This window comes from Miniopterus natalensis, chromosome 11 (assembly GCF_054644295.1).
Source record: "Miniopterus natalensis isolate mMinNat1 chromosome 11, mMinNat1.hap1, whole genome shotgun sequence".
NCBI classification, from domain to species: domain Eukaryota; kingdom Metazoa; phylum Chordata; class Mammalia; order Chiroptera; family Miniopteridae; genus Miniopterus; species Miniopterus natalensis.
The window spans coordinates 36,091,572-36,110,626 of NC_142091.1; the positions used below are offsets into that span (position 1 = coordinate 36,091,572).

The 19,055-nt window shown below is 38.0% G+C and overlaps 1 protein-coding gene across 3 annotated transcripts in view; it reads left to right on the top strand.

The window, feature by feature from the left end:
- The window catches only part of INTS4 (integrator complex subunit 4), a 71,794-nt gene that overhangs the window by 40,653 nt on the left and 12,086 nt on the right, over positions 1-19,055 (top strand). The window contains exons 14-21 of one of the 3 annotated variants that reach the window (XM_016196346.2): positions 993-1,126; positions 2,171-2,328; positions 5,432-5,525; positions 8,783-8,863; positions 10,811-10,941; positions 13,799-13,828; positions 16,564-16,623; positions 18,697-18,856. In XM_016196346.2, coding sequence (XP_016051832.1) covers positions 993-1,126; positions 2,171-2,328; positions 5,432-5,525; positions 8,783-8,863; positions 10,811-10,941; positions 13,799-13,828; positions 16,564-16,623; positions 18,697-18,856 — 848 coding nt within the window. The remainder of the gene's footprint in view (positions 1-992; positions 1,127-2,170; positions 2,329-5,431; positions 5,526-8,782; positions 8,864-10,810; positions 10,942-13,798; positions 13,829-16,563; positions 16,624-18,696; positions 18,857-19,055) is intronic. The other 2 variants (XM_016196347.2, XM_016196348.2) reach the window with 2 other exon arrangements.

Consider the following 19,055-nt stretch of genomic DNA (forward strand, 5'->3'; position numbering starts at 1 on the left):
CAGTTGCCTATGACTATTACTAGAGCTCCAATCATCAGGTTCTAGGTAGGAAGTTAAGGGATATTTGGAATAAAATCAGTATTCTATTAGTAAGGAAAAAGAGAAGAATGAATCCTGGATAGGCAAACAGCAGGCTCTGCCATAGGGGTATATACAGAAGATGGGAAGTTACGTTTATCTTTTACTTTTAAGTTTCTGAGTTTTCCCTGTGTTGTAAAATCAATATGCATAGAAAGAAAATCCAAAAACAAATTAGAAGAAACTTTGTGTTTAACACCCAAAGTTCTACTAACCAAAGTAATCAACAGTTAATATTTTGGTGTATTTCTTTCTCCCTTTTTTAAAATCTGGGGGTTGGGATTTTCTGTTTTTTTATTTTTAAAAAATATATATTTCTTCAACAAATATTTGGTAATAGATAGCTATCATATCCTCTATATTTTAGAGCCTGCTTTTTTCACTTGTGACAAAATGCTTATGATACAATATTGTAAATTCTTTATAAGTATAATTTTTAATGATTGTGTAATACTTCATCAAGTAGATGAAGCAAAAGTTGTATAGTTATTCTCCTGGTTTTGGATATTTAGGTTGTTTCTGATTATTTGCTATTATAAATGATTCTGTGCTATCTGATTATTTACTTAGAATAGATTTTGAGATGTGGAATTACTCAACATTCATAAGACTCTTATTGTCTAATACCAAATTATTATCTAAAGGGATTGTGTCAGTATGTGCTTTAGTAGCCAATATACCAAAAGTTTCCATTTATTTGTATTCTCAACAGTATCAGGCATTATTTTTAAAAACCTTTGGTAATTGGGGTAATTTGGAGTAGGATAATCTGTCTCTGTTTGAATTTACATTTTTTTATTAGAAAATTGTAGTCATTTAGTGGGAATTTTGGGGGCAGGAAGTGGGGACACCCACTTCCTGACCAAGCGCTACCTTTTATTCCTCCAAGTTTACTTAATTCACTCATCCATCAGACATTGCAGTTTTGGTTCTTATCTTCAATGCTGCTAAAAGCTGTCCAACAATGCCAGCATTGTTCTCGGATCATACCTTCAGGCACTATGCCTACCTCCGGGACAGTCTTTCTCACCTTGTTCCTGCCTTGAGGGTATGTTGAAAAAACATCTTTTGTCTTTGTTTTTGATTTTTTAATGTTTGGTCTTTTTGTGGTTGTTAACTATCAGAAAACAGACTGTATATTCTCTGAAAAGGTTTCATTCATTCTCTCTCTCTTGGGCTCTATCCCATTGTTTTGTGTTTTCACTTATTACCTTTTAAAAAGATTCATTTTTTAAATGTTCCTAGGTTATTGATTATGTTATGTTAGGAGCAATTGGTTAGAGCGTCATCCCAGTACACCAGGGTTATGGGTTCGATCCCTGGTGAGAGCATATACAAGACTCAACCAATGAATGCATAAATAAGTAGAACAACAAACTGATGTTTCTCTAAAATCAAGAAATAAATTAAAAAATCGGGGAGGATCAAATTAAAACTGGGCTTAATGCAGTAAATAGATTGGTCTTGATTTGACTCTGATAAAAATGAGGGTAATTTTAAATAGAGAAAGAAAGAATAAAAGTAAATGTGATAACAATACTTTTTTGTTGTTATTAGTCCTCACCTGAGGATATTTTTCCGTTGATTTTTTTAGAGAGTGGAAAGGAGGGGAAAAGACAGAAACATCAGTGTGAGAGAGACACATTGATTGGTTGCCTTTCATACATGCTCTGACCAGGTCTAGGGATTGAACCTGCAGCTGAGGTACGACGTGCCTTTGACCAGAATGAAACCTGGGACCCTACGCTCTACCCACTGAGCAAAACTGGCTAGGGCAATAACATTAATTTTTAGTCCCATTTCTGTGGTTAGCCCATTTATTTCAGTTAACAATAGAAAACAATAGTATACCATTCTCTTTTCTTTTTCTCCTTGCAGCTTGTGGCTATGTCCAGTAGACAATGTTCATTTTCTCTCTTTTTCCCTTTCTCCCACTGAAGCTGGGGAAGGGAAGAAAGGTTATTTACAGAATCCCCTAGCTTTTTGTCCCCTTTACTTTGTTTGACTCACTTTTTTTTTCCTGATTTCTTTGTGTTACACAAAGTTGAGCCTCAGAATATGATGACACTATAACCTGATTATGTTTGCTTAGTTATCAGGTAGAAAACTTGTGTCATCAGCTGTTTACCCCAATATCACACCTCAAGAAGATCCTTCCCATCAGTTCCTGCAGCAGAGCCTTGAAAGGGTGTACAGTCTTCAGCACTTGGACCCTCAGGGAACTCAGGAGCTGCTAGAGTTCACCATCAGGTGAGGCAATTGTCCCTTTCCTTAGAGTTAACATTGTTCTGCTCAGCTTGACTGTTTTGATTTCCAGTGTTGGTTATAGGCTAGTTTTTCTGACTATAGGCCAACACTCATGCATGGTTTTATGATTTTTTTATATTTGGGTTAGATTGTGGTTTGAACATATTATATACAAAGCAAAACTCTTTCTGTTCATGACCAGATTGACGATTAGTACAAAACTAGAAAGAGTTACAAAGAAGCTGTTTTATCTTTTTCTTTCCTTGTGTATTAGCTAGTACGAGTGGTGGAAAATACAAAATAATAGTAGTTTAAATAGGAGAAAAGATTAATTCTTTCTCATAGGCAGGACAGAGTTGAGATGATCATCAAGGGCCTAGGCCCAAAACTCCAAACTCTATCTCCTCTGTATTCCTGTAGGAAAAAGGAAAGATCATGAGAACAGTATCATTTCTACCCCCACCCCTTTTAAAGACACTCCCCCAAAGTTGCATGTTTTAATTTTACTTGCTTCCCATTGACTAGAACTTGAGGTACATGGCCATATCTAGCTGCAAGAAGCTAGGAAATATAGTCTTTGTTCTGAGTGACCAGTGCTGAGTTAACATTTGGTGACCCTGTTACTCAGGAGGAAGGGGAGAAGATTGGGGAACAACCAGCAGACTCTGCCAGGTCTTATTAGAATGTCCTGAATGATACAAAAAGAATTGAAATCCATTTGCCTTTAGCAAGAGCAATATCTGCCTGCTTTTATTAACGAGGTTTAGTTGAAACACAACCACACTTTTAGGTACTATCTACGGTTGCTTTCATGCTATAATGGCAGAGTTGAGTAGTTGCCACAGAGACTCCATAGCCTGCAAAGACTGAAATATTTACTCTCTGACCCTTTACAGAAAAAGTTTGCTGACTCTGAAGTGATGCCTCAGTCACACTGAGAGGCCACTGTCTGAAGTTGTTGGCTCCGAGCCCAGGAAAATAAACTCCATTTCTTGACTCAACCCCACCTAAATAAACATTTAAGTTTTGTCCTTGACAGTTATTTTTATCATTTTAGCACTAAAGCAAGTACAGAATGCACAAAAGTAAGCCAATATGGTCATCAGTTAGTCATAAGTACATGCTTAGTAAACACCCTTTGATTTAAGTGATCTGTATGATCTGGGTTGTATGAGGTGATAGTCCTGCTGGACTGAGCTTCCGGCTGGTCAGACCACTGTTCTAGTGCTGTGGTCAGTCCTGGGAACTGTTTCTAACCTGAGTGTATTCTGAGGAGGATACCAGAATAGTGAAAGATACAGAGAGAAAAGCAAATGGTGACGCAGTTATTGATGACTGACGATGTTTTACAACCATTGGAGGTAGATGTTCCCATTTCATGAAGTAGAAATGGAAATTTGGAGAAGTGAAGCAGTTTACTAGGAAGTAGCAGAACCAGGATTTAAATCTAGATTTGTGTGACTCTAAAATTGATTTTCTGTGATATGCAGCAGTGAAGGAGATTCTTATATCAAGTGGAGAATACATCAGATGACCCTTGGGGCTCTTCAGAACTTACAGGGGTGGACAAGCGTAAGTTTACAGTTGTAAAACAAATAAACAATGTAATAAATAATAATAAAAGAATAAGCTCTGTGTTTTATATACTCACAACTGTAAACCTACTTCTGCCCACTCCTATATACTTCTATCAAAGCAATTAGTTACCTATAAGGGAGCTCCCATAAGACTGTCAGCTGATTTCTCAACAGAAACTTTGCAGGCCAGAAGAGATTGGTAAGAAACCTTCAAAGTGATGAAAAGCAAGGACCTACAACCAAGGTTACTCGACCCAACAAAGCTATTGTTTAGAATTGAAGAACATATATAAAGAGCTTTCAAGACAAGAAAAAGCTAAAGGAGTTCATGACCACCAGACCAGTATTACTTAAAATGTTAAAGGGTCTTCTTTAAGAAGAAGTAATAAAACAAAAAGATAAAAAAATATGAATAAGTTTACCAGGTTAGCAGTGAACAGGTATAGGAAGGTAGACTAATTTATTTATGTATCTCCTTTAGTATCTTCTGAATTCTATATCTTATCAGTGTAATTCTATAAGCTAGGTATGTATTATCTGTTTCAAAAATTAAAATTTTTAAATTAGTAATCTGAGCCCCAATACAACTATTTTATCTGTGTGTCACTTTCTATTTTCTTGTCTACAGGGAGATATTTCTTTTTTCTGGTAGTACAAAAAATACTTGTTCATTGTATAAAACACTTGGAAAACAAAGCATAGTTGGGAGAAGGCACTAAAAAGCCCCTAAATACCTTTATCCAGAAAATCATTTTGCTGTATTTTTCTCCGATATGTAGTTTTTACATGGATGAGATCATATACCTTATTACCATTTTATATTTTAATGGCTATAGAATATTCCATTGACTGGATGTACAGTATTATTTAAAATTCCTCTACCATTGAATATTTAACTAGTTACTAGATTTGACTATAGTAGTCCACACAATGTATATTATGAGGCATCAAGTATTTCATTTGTTTTGAAGATTTTTCTTAGAATAACTTCTCAGCTTAAAGCTGCTGATCAAGCCCTAGCCAGTTTGTCTCAGTGGTTAGAGCATCAGCCCACGGACTGAAGGGTCTTGGGTTCGATTCCGGTCAAGGGCATGTACCTCGGTTGCAGGCTTGATCCCCGGACCTGGTCTGGGCTGTGTGTGGGAGGCAACCATTTGATGTGTCTCTCTTTCACATCGATATTTCTATCTTTCTCCCTTCCACTCTCTCTGAAAAGCAATGGAAAAAATATCCTTGGGTGAGGATTAAAAATAAATAAATAAAAATAAAGCTGCTGATCAAAATATTTGACCATATGGGTGACTTTTATAGCATAGTACAATTTTACTTTCCAAAAGAATTGTATCAGCTTAAACTGCTGTCAGAGTGTGAGTGAACCACTTTCATTGTAACCATTCCAGCACTGGGTGCTGTTTTCAAAATTTATGACCACTTTACTAGGTGTAAAATGGCAAAATGCTTTGACATGATTTTTATATTGGTGTCACTATCCTTATGCTATGTTTGGCTTGGGGTTTTATTTACTGCAGGGATCTGCAAAGACTTGGAGAACTTCAGTCTGAATTGGCAGGAGTAGCTGACTTCTCTGCTGCCTATCTTCGGTGTCAACTTCTTCTCATCAAGGTTGGTTTGGACCCATTATGCTTTGTAAGTGTGATGCTAAGGACACACTTTAACAGATCTGGCAGTGTCTGAGGCCATAATTGGAACAATATATGGCCTTCTGCAGCCACTTAGCAATGGAGAATTATGTACTCTGTGGTGTAATTGTATTTGGCTCTAATTAAAGAATTGTTAACTCATGTAGGAATTTGAAATTTTTTAATTTGGCATAATTCTTTATTACATCAATAGAGCAGATCAGATACGTAATCATTTTCTTTAGAATGCCAAGGATTTTCATTGTTTTTTCTAATTTGATTGCAAAGAACTTGTATGAACTTCTATATTCTTAAAATGCTAATTTCACTTTGTCAAAGTAAAATTAGTCAAAGGTTGATTTCATTGCTCTTAAAAGGGCCAACTTGCTGGCATTTCATAACTAGGTAGTCAGATTATATATATGCACACACAAAATTGGTACTCAAGAAACTGTTTCAGTTTGATGAATTGGAAACCAATTAAACTAGTTTAGTAGCTTTCAGCTTCTGCAGCAGAGTGCAGAGTTCTGCTATAAATTTAGGCTTAGGACTTAGGAGAGCCCTTCTTACTTGATAAACCTTTATCTTGGCTTTAGCTCCAAATGTTATTAGTCTTCAAAATGATTAATGATATTTGTTCAAAGTCAGAATAAATGGAGAAGTCAGAAATTATTTCCCACTATACGATGTGAGAGCTTAAGATTTTGCAAGTATGTATATACATGTGAAGGTGAGTGTGTACACTGAAGTGGGTTGGGATTTAAACAGCACTTGTTCAGCAAGATAGATTCTTTAAAATGTATATACTTGCATAACCACTACCACAGTCAAGATATAGCACATTTCCATCACCCAAAAAAGTTTCTTATGCCCTTTTGCAAAGTTGTTGGCTTTTCTGAGCTTCTGTGAAACAGGGCTAATAACTCTCTCCAGGTAAGCATTGGTAACAAGCAATGTGTGTGAATGCCTTTGGCATAGTGTCTGGTACGTAGTAAGTGTCATGTCACTGTTGGTCTTTTTCCTTCTTCTGTGGCTTGCTATCTTCTCCATGGGAATACAAGAAGGCCTTTGAAAAGAATCTACTTTTCTATAGTAGGAAATGAGAAGAGATTACTCCTAAAAAGAAAACAGAACTATGTTGTTTACTCAGTGTCATGGAGGCAGGGTAGGTAAGGGACCCAGACTTAGAACCCTAGGCAGGCAGGTATTTGATAATCAGAGACAAGCTAACTCAATTGTGGCACATCTACTTTCCAGTATATTCTGTAGCCAGTAATGATCTTCATGAAGAATTATATAACAGTATCACAAAATACCATGTAATGTTAGGTACCAAAACATGCAAAATTACTTCAGCCTTCTGACTACAATGTTATAAAAACATTCATATGAGAAATTATTGGAAGCAAATATTCAAAAACAATATCTCTGATAAGATAGTATGGTTTTGCCCTGCTGGTGTGGCTCAGTGGTTGAGCATTGACCCATGAACCTGGAGGTCACAGTTTGATTCCTGGTCAGGGCACATGCCTGGGTAGTGGGCTCAATCCCCAGTAGGGGGTGTGTAGGAGGCAGCCAATCGATTCTCTCTCATTATTGATGTTTCTATCCCTCTCTCTCCCTTCTTCTCTCTGAAATCAATTTTTTAAAATTAATTTTAAGAAAAGATAGTATGGCTTGGGGGATTTAAAACTTTCTGTATCTATAGTCTAGACCTGCCACTGTGTAATATGAAAATCACCAGGTACATGTAACTATTGAACACTCGAAATGTTAGTTCAAATTGAGATGTGCTAAAAGTACAAAATGCACACTGGATTTCTTAGATTTTGTATGAATAAAGCATGTAAACTATCTCAGTAATTTACCTATTTCTTTTTACTTTTAAAAATGTGGCTACTAGAAAATGTAAAATTACATACATGGCTCGTTTTGTGTTTCCATTGGACAGTGTTAATTTAGGTTTTTGTAGTGTCATTGGATTGTGTCTATAATTGAGAAGGAATGTGGAAATTAGAGACTATAGCAAAAGTTTAGACAAGAGATGAGAGATGGGGCCATATGGATGGATAGAAGAGGAGAGAGAGAGAAGGCGAAGTCTATGGCTTTAAGTTATAGTTTTGAGTGTGGAAAGCTTGAGAGAGGGTGGAATCTAGGAAAGCTATGCCAGTAAGGTGATGGGACTATTCAGAGAATAGTGAGCATGGGGCAAAAAAAAAAAAAGAACCACCGTCAAGAAAGAAGGGTCTAATGTACCCCGATGTTCATAGCAGCACAGTTTACAATAGCTAAGATCTGGAAACAGCCCAAGTGCCCATCAGTAGATGAGTGGGTAAAAAGCTGTGGGACATTTACACCATGGAATACTACGCAGCTGTAAAGAAGAAGAATCTCGTACCCTTTGGGACAGTAGGGATGGACTTGAAGAATATTATGCTAAGTGAAATAAGCCAGGCAGCGAAAGACAAACATCACATGATCTCACTTATACGCGGAATCTAAAGAACTTAATAAACTGATGAACAGATTAGATTCAATGACATGGAAGCATAGATGAGACTGACAAATGTCAGAGGGATGGAGGAGGGCGGGTGGGTAGAGGGGGAGAGAGTAACCAAAGAATTTATATGCATATATGCACAACCCAAGGACACGGACAATGGTAGGGAGAGGGACTGGGGAGGGGGAAAGGACGGGGTGGAACGGGTCATTGGGGAGAAAAAAGGGACATCTGTAATATTTTAAACAAAAATAAAATAAGGGAGGGAGGGAGGGAGGGAGGGAGGGAAGGCAGGCAGGGAGGGAGGGAGGGAGGGAGGGAGGGAGGAAGGAAGGAAGGAAGGAAGGAAGGAAGGAAGGAAGGAAGGAAGGAAGGAAGGAAGGAAGTAGGTAGGTTTAGGCAGTCAGGGTAGTCCAGTGGCTCTGGGAACAAGGAGCCTCGGAAGCTGGCTTGCCTGGACTTCTGGTAATACCTTCATGGCTCTTGCACTCTGCTTACAAACACTAGTCTAGGACATAGGGCCTTTGGTCTAGGAATTGGATTGAATGGGGAAGAGCTCAGTTAGCTCAAACCATTGGTTTTCTCGAGCTCCATTAGTAGGGCTTATTGGCTTAAAGGAATAAGACTGAGAGGAAGTCCTGATCACAGTACATTTTCAAAGCAAAGTAAACATGTAAGTCTCAAATGATATGCCAGTCTTTGTGATCTCTGTTCTGTCCTCTCCTCACTTGTCTGTGTAGGCCTTACAGGAAAAGCTGTGGAATGTGGCCGCCCCTTTGTATTTGAAGCAAAGTGATTTGGCCTCAGCAGCAGCAAAACAGGTAAGCTAATTGAAACCTTCTCCTCAGTAGACCTCTGTCCAGGAATTATCTCATTCAAGTCAGAGCCAGAGGCCTTCACAGGGCTCCACTGCTCTGATGTGGCCTCCCCAGTTTCAACCTGTGATGAAAGAATTTAGTGATAGGAGAAGCAGCATAATTAGGGGTCACAACACTGGCTTTAGAGTCAAGGGACATGGGTTCTAGTCCCAGGTGCACCTCTAATTTGCTGGATGATATTGAGCAGATTACTTAACCTCCCTGGATTTTTTTCTCCTCTTTAAAATAATGGCTGTTCAATTAGCTGATTTCTAAGATTCTTTTGTGTTCTAAAATGTTATCAGTTTGTATTTCAGATATACTAAAATTCAATAAATGAATCTTTTATCTGAAAATGTAGCTGAACTCATTTTCAGGCTGTGTATATTTTTAGCCTGTACCATTTCTTGAATGTTAAAAGGTTCTTACGTTTCTCCCCAGTTCATTAAGTAGCATTTCATTTTATTTGCTTTGAGTTTATTTATTTCTAGCTTTGAGTAGTTTCCTTTCATTCTTAGGTATTGGGATTTGGTGAACTTTTCAGGATAGTGAGTCTGTACATAACCCAGTGATTATGACCCGTTAGAAAGCTAATGATGGTGACTGTGATTGGTACTTTACAGTTCACTAAATGATTTCAAATTTATTTTAATTAACCCTCACAATAATTCCAGTAGGTAGGAATAAGTATTAAGGCCATTTTACAGGTGAAACAATTAAGGCTCAGCAAGGTTAAATTCATAGAGCTTATAGGTAGTAGAGTCAGTGATTTGAGTCCAGATCCTCTAATACCCAGAGCTATGTTTTCTTTCCACTACTCTGCTTGATCTCTCATCTGATCTAGACTCCCTCTCAGACCTATTATGTGGCTTATTGTAAGGGAGTAAAACTTAATGACTGGAGTGCCAAAATGGACCATGTTGGGAGGGAGGGGATCAGGGAGCAGTAGTCTGGAAGAAAGAGAGGAAAAGAATTACAATTGCTATGTGCCAGATACTGTGTGCAAAGGTCTTTCCATGCCCAATTTAATCCTTTAAATTTTTTAACGTTGGTACTGTTCTTCCCTATGTACAGATGGGGAAACTGAGATACCATGTAATTAAGTATCTTGTCTACTGTCAGTTGTAGGAGAGCCTGGAGTGAATTCTCTGACCCCAAAGCCTTCAAAGGAAGGCAAGCACAGAAGGGGAATAGAAGCATCATTTGGGTGGGGGTAGCTCATTTGTCTAGAATAGAGCAAGGACTTAAGATGCACTGGACTGGAGCTGAGATCATAGACATTGTTTTCTGCACTTATCCCAAACTCAATGCCCATAGGACAATCTGTCTGGATGGCTACCAGTGGTTCATGATGCTAAATTCTTGAGGACTTTTTTGGGGGATTTTTTAATCCTCACCTGAAGATATATTTTCCATTGCTTTTCAGAAAGAGTAGAAGGGGGAGAGAGAGAGAGAGATAGAAACATTGATGTGAGAGAGACACATCAATTGGTTGCCTCCTGCTCTGTGGCTGGGGATTGAGCCTATGGCATATATTCATTTGTTCCTACAGCACAGTGAGTTTGGTTTAAGGTAACAAGCAGTACTTTACAATTTTATCAGTGATTAAACTTTCATATCTTCACATTATCAACTAAGATGATTTTATTACCAGAAGAAGGCCTTTTGTTTTTCAATTGACAAAATAGTTTATTTTCTGTTTTGCAAGACGTGCTAAACATTTTTCTTAACACTTACATTAATTTTTCTCAAATTATGTTAATTTCTCTCAACATAGGCACTTAAAAATCTCAGTTCAGAATTAAAGTATAAGCATAAAAAAACTCACCTCAGAGTTTCACCTACAATTCTATGCTGCTCTCAAGGAAGACTTGATATTTTCACTGGTCATTAATCACCTTTCCTTTATAGATCATGGAAGAGACCTACAAAATGGAGTTCATGTACAGTGGTGTGGAGAAGAAGCAGGTGGTGATCATACATCACATGAGGCTGCAGGCCAGAGCCTTGCAGCTTATAGTAACGGCTCGAACTACTCGAGGGTAAGATGTGCAGCTGGCCCAAAGGGGGGCACGGCCTTTCAAAGACATTCAGCGGTCTCACCAAGGTTAATGATAAGTAAAATGATATTTAGGGAACATTAGCTAAGGGATAGCACTATTCACTTTTTCAGATATTCCAAGTTCTGTTCTCTGATTAGATCCCTGGAAAAACCTGCCAGTGGCTCTTTATTGCCTACAGCACAACATAGGACTTCATCTGGGAACATGGACATTAGTATGGTCCTTGATAGATTTCTTTAAGAATTTAGTACCAGGAACCAATTTTTCCTCTTGTAAAGGGACTAGTAAGCTCTCTCCAAGGTAATAAAGACAAATTAAGAGAATGCACTGTACAGTGAGACTACCTTGTTCAAATCCTGACCTCTCCACTTATTAGTTGTTTGATTATGGGCAGGTTTTTAAATCTCTCTGTAGCCTCATTCCCCTGTCTATAAAATGAGAATGATCACAGCATCTATCTCATGGGGTTTCTGTGAAGAATGAATTGGACAATACATGTAAAAGCACTAGCATGGTACTTGGTACATAGTAAGAACTCAATATAATGGTAGATGTTAGACTTTCTGATGATGAAAATTGCCATATTTCATCAATTCAAAAATGCACATTTTTTTACTTCTCTGAAATCAGATATTTTGATGGTGTGCCATAGTTTGATTGAAAGTGGGGTTTTTTGTTTCTTGTTGTTTCATAAAATAAAGATGCATCTTAGGAATGATAGCATCATAGATTTGATACAGTACAGTATTTATGTAACTTGTTGCCAGATCGAAGACACATCTGATTCCCTCAGTTCAGTATTTGTTTCTGCTAAATGTGATATAAAGAAATAAAAATGGGTGTTTAAGTAAGCACTGAAAAATACTAGATCAGAAAGAACATTCGAATATTATTTTATTTCTTCACTTATCTTGACAGTGCCTTGATAAACTCAGGTAGTAATTTAATTTTAGAGATATCTATACATTCATTTAACAAATATTTAATCTCCACTACTCAGTCACAGCTGAGAAAAGATAGGTGCTGTGATGGCATCTACACTTTTTATTTAAAGAAAGTAGATGTATTTTTCAGTTTATATATGATTTTTGTAAAAATTTAAATATTGCAGATTAAGTGAAGGTTCTCTGTTAATCCACTTCTTCTAGAACAACTGTTAGCAGACTTTCCCCAAGCCAGATAAACCTGTAGATTATAAATGCATCTTTATTAACGTAAATCAAATTATAAGATACTTTGCTGCTCTGCCTCCCTTTCTTTTCATTCAACAATGTATTTCATCTTTCCATGTCATTATATAAAGATTCTAATATATTTGGTCTTTACTCATGTTGTATTATTATTTTATATTTTCCATTTGTATGCATTCCAGTTTCTATTTTTCTTTCTTGATTTTTGATGGATCAATTATTTTCTTTGTTTTTTTCTTCTTCCAGTGGTTTAAAAATTCTGTACCCTCATTGTAACCTATTCAAGTGAGAAGCAGAACATAGTAAAGAGGGCTGTGGTGCCTCATTGAATGGGTTTAGATATTGACTCCACCATTTGCAAACTTAGTGTCCTTGGATAAATTACATAAACCTCCTGTGCCTCAGTTTGTTCCTCATAAATTAGACTGGGATAATAATAGTACCTGTCTCTCCCTCATAGGGTTATTGTAAGGGTTATTGAATTTTATATATAAAGCCCTTAAAAACTGCCCAACACAGAGTAAACACTTGATAAAAGTTCATATTAGTTGTGTAAATAGTATTTTCACATTTATTTATTTATTTAATATATTTTTAAATCGTCACCCAAGGATATTTTTTCCATTGCTTTTCAGAGAGAGTGCAAGGGGGAGAGAGAGAGAGAAACATCAATGTGAAAGAGACACATTGATTTGTTGCCTCCTGCATGCACCCCTACAAGGCTGGGGATCAAGCCTGCAACCCCGAGGTACATGCCCTTGGCCAGAATTGAACCCACGACCCTTCAGTCCATAGGCTGATGTTCTAATCACTGAGCCAAACCAGCTAGGGCTCACTTTTATATTTTTAATAAACATATTGAACTTATACTTACCAGCGTAAAACAGTTAAATAGTATTTATGATCACTTCTATCAAGATCACCTCAGATCAAAATGAAAGTTTTAGTGTGCTTTTATTTAATTGTCTCATACTATTTAATTTGGAATTTTGTTTCAGCCTGTGTTTTTATAATATAGCTCTTATTTTAAGAATCCTTTTTTTTTTTTTTAAATATATCTTTATTGTTTTCAGAGAGAGGAAGGGAGAGGGAGAGAGAGAGAGATTTCTATGAGAGAGTCATTGATCAGCTGCCTCCTGCACACCCCCTACTAGGGATAAAGCCCACAACCTGGGCATGTGCCCTGACCGGGAATCGAACTGCAATCTCCTGGATCATAGGTCGATGCTCAACCGCTGAGCCACGCTGGCTGGACAAGAATCCTTTCTTAAACTATGCATTAATTTTAATATATACATTATCAAAATTATTTAGCCCCAATTTGCTGTCCACTGTTATTTTTGTACCACATTTGACATTTAAAATTTCTTGTTCTCACTATTTATTTGACTGAACACATTTTCTAGTAATGCTTTTCAGAATAAGTGTGTAAGCAGTGTACTCACTGAGATGTTGCATGTCTGAAACTGCCTTTCTTTTGCTCTCATACATAAATGGAATTCTTTTAGAACTCTGTAAATAGTGCCTGTTGCCTTTTAGTATTTAATGTAACAGTTAGGATGTCTGATGTCAGTGTGGTTCTCTTTCCTTTGTAAGCAGCTTAATTTTCCTGGCTCAAAGCTGTAAACTTTTCTTTTTCTCTTTAGAATTCAGAAATTTCACCAGGATATGTCTAGGTATGTGTTTCCTTTCAATATTCTTACTGACCTTTATTGAGACTTTGAAGTCTCAACTCTGTTTTTAGCTCAGGGTTCCCCCTGCCCTCCATGATTTCTTTAATTACTGCTTCTTTCATCTAATCCAGTCTCATACTGGATGTTGTATCTTCTGGATCTATTTTCCCTGTATCTTATCTTTCATATTTTTTTCTGTTTTTCTGTTCTTTATTCTGAGTAAATTCTGCAGTATGCTCTTTTTATTTACCATTTCAGTTTTCATCATTTTCATTCTAGTATTCTTTGACTGTTGATTTCATTACTACAGTAGTCCTTCCTTATCTGCAAGGAATACATTCCAGGACCCCCAGTGGATGCCTGAAACCACAGGTATTATCGAACCCTGTATATACTGTGTTTTCTCTTATACATACATCCTTTTTCACTTAAAAGAAGCACTTTACAGCTTCTCTTTGACATATTTGAATTGCCAGCATCACTGCTCTTATGCTTTGGGGCCACTGTGAAGTAAAGTAAAGATTACTTGAATACAAGCACTGTACAATGCTTCAGCAGTAGATCTGATAACTGAGATGGCTACTAAGTAACAAGTGAGTGCATAGCATATGCAGTGGGGGCAAGCTGGGCAAAGGGGTGATCATTCATGTCCCCGCTGGGACGATGTGAGATTTTATAACACTACCCAGAATGGGTGCATTTTGACATTTATGAATTATTTCTGGAATTTTCCATTTAATATTTCCATTTAATTTCCCATGTAATACTGTTGACCACAGGTAACTGAAACTGCGGAAAGTGAAAATGTGGATAAGGAGGGACTGCTGTAGTGATTATTTGCAAGTGTGCTGTATTCTCTCTGCCTTTTTTGTGGCAATTTCTCTTTATTAATACAGTACCCTTTCAGATCTCCTCTTAAGTCTCACGGTGGTTACTTACTTGAATATTTTTTAAAGGTTTCTCTGCTTTCTTGCCTTGACTTCATCTCATTGATATCTGCTTGATCTCCTTTACAGCTCCTGATTATCCTCATAACATCTAGTAATTTTCCAGTGTCTTTGCACACTTATACATGAAAGTCTAGACTAGTTTAAGTTGATAATTGGTGTAGGCTTTCCCAACAGTTGTAGGTCAGTGCTGGATTTCCTCTAGCGGGCCTCACTCTTCCCTTGCTTTCCTTCCTCACACCAAGGAAAAAGTGGGAGTTCTTAGTGGTAGATGCCACCTTTATGTAGCATGTAGGTGAAGCTACCTGCTCAGTTGTGGGGAAAGTTCCCAAATCTTTTTGTTTTTTTCTGCTTGGAAGCTCTCTAAGCTGGATCTATAGAATTAGGCCAAAAAATGGCACTGCTTGGCCAAATTGCTTTCCTTTCAGCCCCTGCTTAGCTGGAATTCTCCCATCCAGCCCCCTCACCCCTGGAGGTCTTTGGTGGGTTAATTTCACTGTCACTCCGGTAGTTTATCATAGTTAAGAAAGTTTCAAGTGCTACCTGTTTAGGAAACTAATATAAATGAATGTTGCTTGTAGAGTAAGTTTTCATTTGCCATTTTTCATTTATTCATTTATTCAACAAATACTTATTGAATAACTGCTTATGGCAGGAAATACATGATGAACAATACAAAGTCCCTACTCTCATGGAACTTACATTTTAGTAGAAAGACTAAAATAGGTTATTGAGAACCTTGACACCATTCTCTTACATGTTTTTTCTTTTTCTTACACAGTTTTATATAAAGAAAAGAGCATTTGTTTTTCTTCACTGAAACTTTACTCCTCCAATGAATAATGTATCGATATTGTATAATAATATTTTGAAAATAAGTGGGAAGTTTCATGCAGAAATTACAGGAAATAAAAGAAAATGCACACAGATCAAAAGGAAAAATCTGTTGTGCGATTAGCAACTTCAGTAGCCAAGCATGTTGCTCAGGTTATTTATGGGTGCAGTAAGTTTTTACTCTAATGAAATACTCTACTATGAGACTGAAGAAGTCAGGATAAAGAGGAAAGTATATAGTCTGTGTCTGTGGGCAAAACAGTGACAAAACCTTTTCCCCCACTGCCTGAGATTTTGACCTTTGGTTAATTTTATAGTTCTGTTCCCTGGAAACCTGGTAATATAGTCAACTATATTACTAGGTGACACTGCTGTGGTAAAAATGATCTCTGAGAAAATTGCATGTAGATTAGAAGGAACTGTAATGATGCAGACCCCATAGCTTTGGGCTCCATTGAGTGCAGTGATTCTTGTAACTGAGCATATCCTTTGTGGGGACCCTGGAACGTATGCCCATGGGTTGTTTCATCTGATAGAGATCTCATCTCCTTGCACTCAGCCTGTGAGCCGCAGAGTCAAAGCTCCCAGACAGCTCTGTGGGCTGCTGAGTGGACTATTGCAAGGACTCCCACAGAGGAGACCTGTGACACTGCACTGCCTGCAAGCTGTGCTCTGATCTTATATTCTTAGTGAATCTGCTGCCAAGTGTGGCCTGTGATAGTCTTTGAGTTTGAATGTCATCGAGCCTAATGGGCACTGCAGTGTTTTAATCCAGTCTTGGGATCCTGGCATATATTTCCCCCTAGGTCCATTAGTAGTCCTATATTCCTCTTAGAGATAATTTTTATAGTGTAATATTCTCATTCTCCTTTCATGTAGGCTCAGTTCTGGGACTTAGGTCCTCACTCCTCAGTTCACACATTTTCACAAGCAGATAACTTTTTTTCTTGTCTACAGAGTTGATCCCTTATTTGGAATGTGTGAAAAATTTTTACAGGAAGTGGATTTTTTTCAGAGGTAAGTATTTCATCACTCTTCTAGTGTGTCCTAATTAGTGCATTTTCTTTAGTAGTGTATAAACCTCTTTAACCTTAGCTTCAAACCTAAACCTGCAACAACAGAATAATAAAAACACCTGAATCATTTGGATTCAGCACTCAGCTAGACGGTAAAAATCAAGTATTATGTGGGAAAACTCACCAACTCTTGTTGAAAAGTCACAACTTGTCTGTTCTTAAACTGTTTTTCAACTTGCATATTTCTCTATAATCTACAAAAAAAATTGTTCCTGCCCGTCCGGCATGGCTCAGCGGTTGAGCATCAGCATATGATCTAGGAAATGGCTGTTTGATTCTGGTCAGGGCATATGCCTGGGTTTGGGGCTTGATTCCCCAGCAGGGGGCATGCAAGAGGCAGCCGATCAATGACTCTCATCATTGATGTTTCTATCTCCCCCCTCCCTTCCTCTCTCTGAAAATCAATAAAAATATATATTTTTTAAATTGTTCCAAAATAAAAACAACTTTTATTTTGTAGAATAGTTTTCTCAGAGTTCTATATGATACAAATTAGTTAAAACAGATGCAGTAGATGAGTGGAAGGCCTGGTGAAGAAGTGGGACTCTAGATAGTGACCACACCTGTGGTGTACAGGCAATATACCAGTGGGGAGGCATTTATAGGATTTGAAAGCACTTCATTTAGTCTGATATTCATTCTGCCATCCTTTGTCCCTACCACCATGGATTATACCAAACCTGAGGTTTACATGACTAAACTCAATTCTTTTTTCGTTTGGATGACGATAGCGTCCTCTAGGGCTGGGTTGCAATACCACTCTTCACCAGTAGGTGCTGTTCTGTAGCAAATAAATAGTCTAGCTTGGCTCTGTTAAGATCCTACCTTCAAATGTGAACTAAGTTCATGCCTTTTGGTTTTAGATTGTCTAAGGTAGTGTTTTTGCCCAGTGGGGTTGAAGAGATTTTTAGAAAGGTGACAGCTCTGAATTGCCAAAGTGTTTCATTTGCACATTTTTTCTTTCTTTTTTTTTAAATGTTTTTATTCATTTTTAGAGAGAGAGGAAGGGAAAAGGGTAGAGAGAAACATCAGTGAGAGAGAAGCATCATCGATTGGCTACCTCCTGCATGCCCCCCACCAGGGATCAAGCCTGGAACCCAGGCATGTGCCCTCACCGGGAATCGAACCATGACCGCTTCATTCCTGGGTCAACGCTCAACCACTGAGCCACACCCAGCTGGGCTGCATTTTTTTCCTTAATTTAGCCTGTGATACCTTATACGGATGTCACCACCGCAGTGAAATATTTTTTGACTAGCCCTTCCACAAGGTAGAAGTGCTGTGGAATCAGTCAGAGCTGGGAATAAGTTACTTAACTTTTTATTTTTATTTTTTTAAAAATATATATCTTTATTGATTTCAGAGAGAGGAAAGGAAAGGGAGAGAGAGAGATTGAAACATCAATGATGAGAGAGTCATTGATTGGCTGCCTCCTGCACGCCCCCAACGGGATCAAGCCCGCAACCCGGGCATGTGCCCTGACCGGGAATCGAACCCTGATCGCCTGGATCCTAGGTCGATGCTCAACTGCTGAGCCACGCCCGGCCGGGCAGTTATGTAACTTTTTAAAGCCTCAATGAAACATCATCCCCTCTGAGTCTGAGTGTTCCTATGGCTTGAATATAAACCCCATTAAGACAGGTATTTTCTTCCCTTTTGTTCACTGTTATGTCTAAAATAGTACTTGGCACTTGGTAAATCTTAAAGACATATTTGTTAAAGTAATTAATGAATCAATAATATCAAAAAGTAGTTCTAACAGTGCAGAGGATTGCTGGGAATGTTAAATAAAATAATGTAAAATACTTAGGAGTATACCTGGCACATAATGGGTATTCAGTAAATGAGGTTGTTATGATGACCATGTCAATAGAACATAATTAGCTGGCTGTCTCAGTTGGGAACCATGAGCTCCTCCAGTTCATTACTTTTTCTGCCTTGGTGCTTGGCAGATGTTTGGAGCTCAGCCTGTGGCAAGTGAATGCATAGTCATTTGCTTCTGTTTGTCCTCCAGGTGTTTCATCGCTGATTTGCCCCACCTGCAGGACAGCTTTGTGGACAAACTTCTTGACCTTATGCCCCGACTCATGACATCCAAACCTGCAGAAGTGGTGAAAATTCTACAGACCATGCTCCGGCAGAGTACCTTCCTGCACCTCCCCCTTCCAGAGCAGGTCAGGGTCTGTATCATAGCCCTTCAGGCGAAGTCTGGCCAGACAGGCAGAGCTGCTCACCTTGATGATCTTTCATCTTTGGAGCAGCTGGACTAGGGCCTTCTGATTGGCTCCCACATGCCTATCTGTTAGATAAGGAGACAGGCAAGGATCACGTTTTGTTACCCAGGGATGACCTGGCTTTAGAATCATCATATTT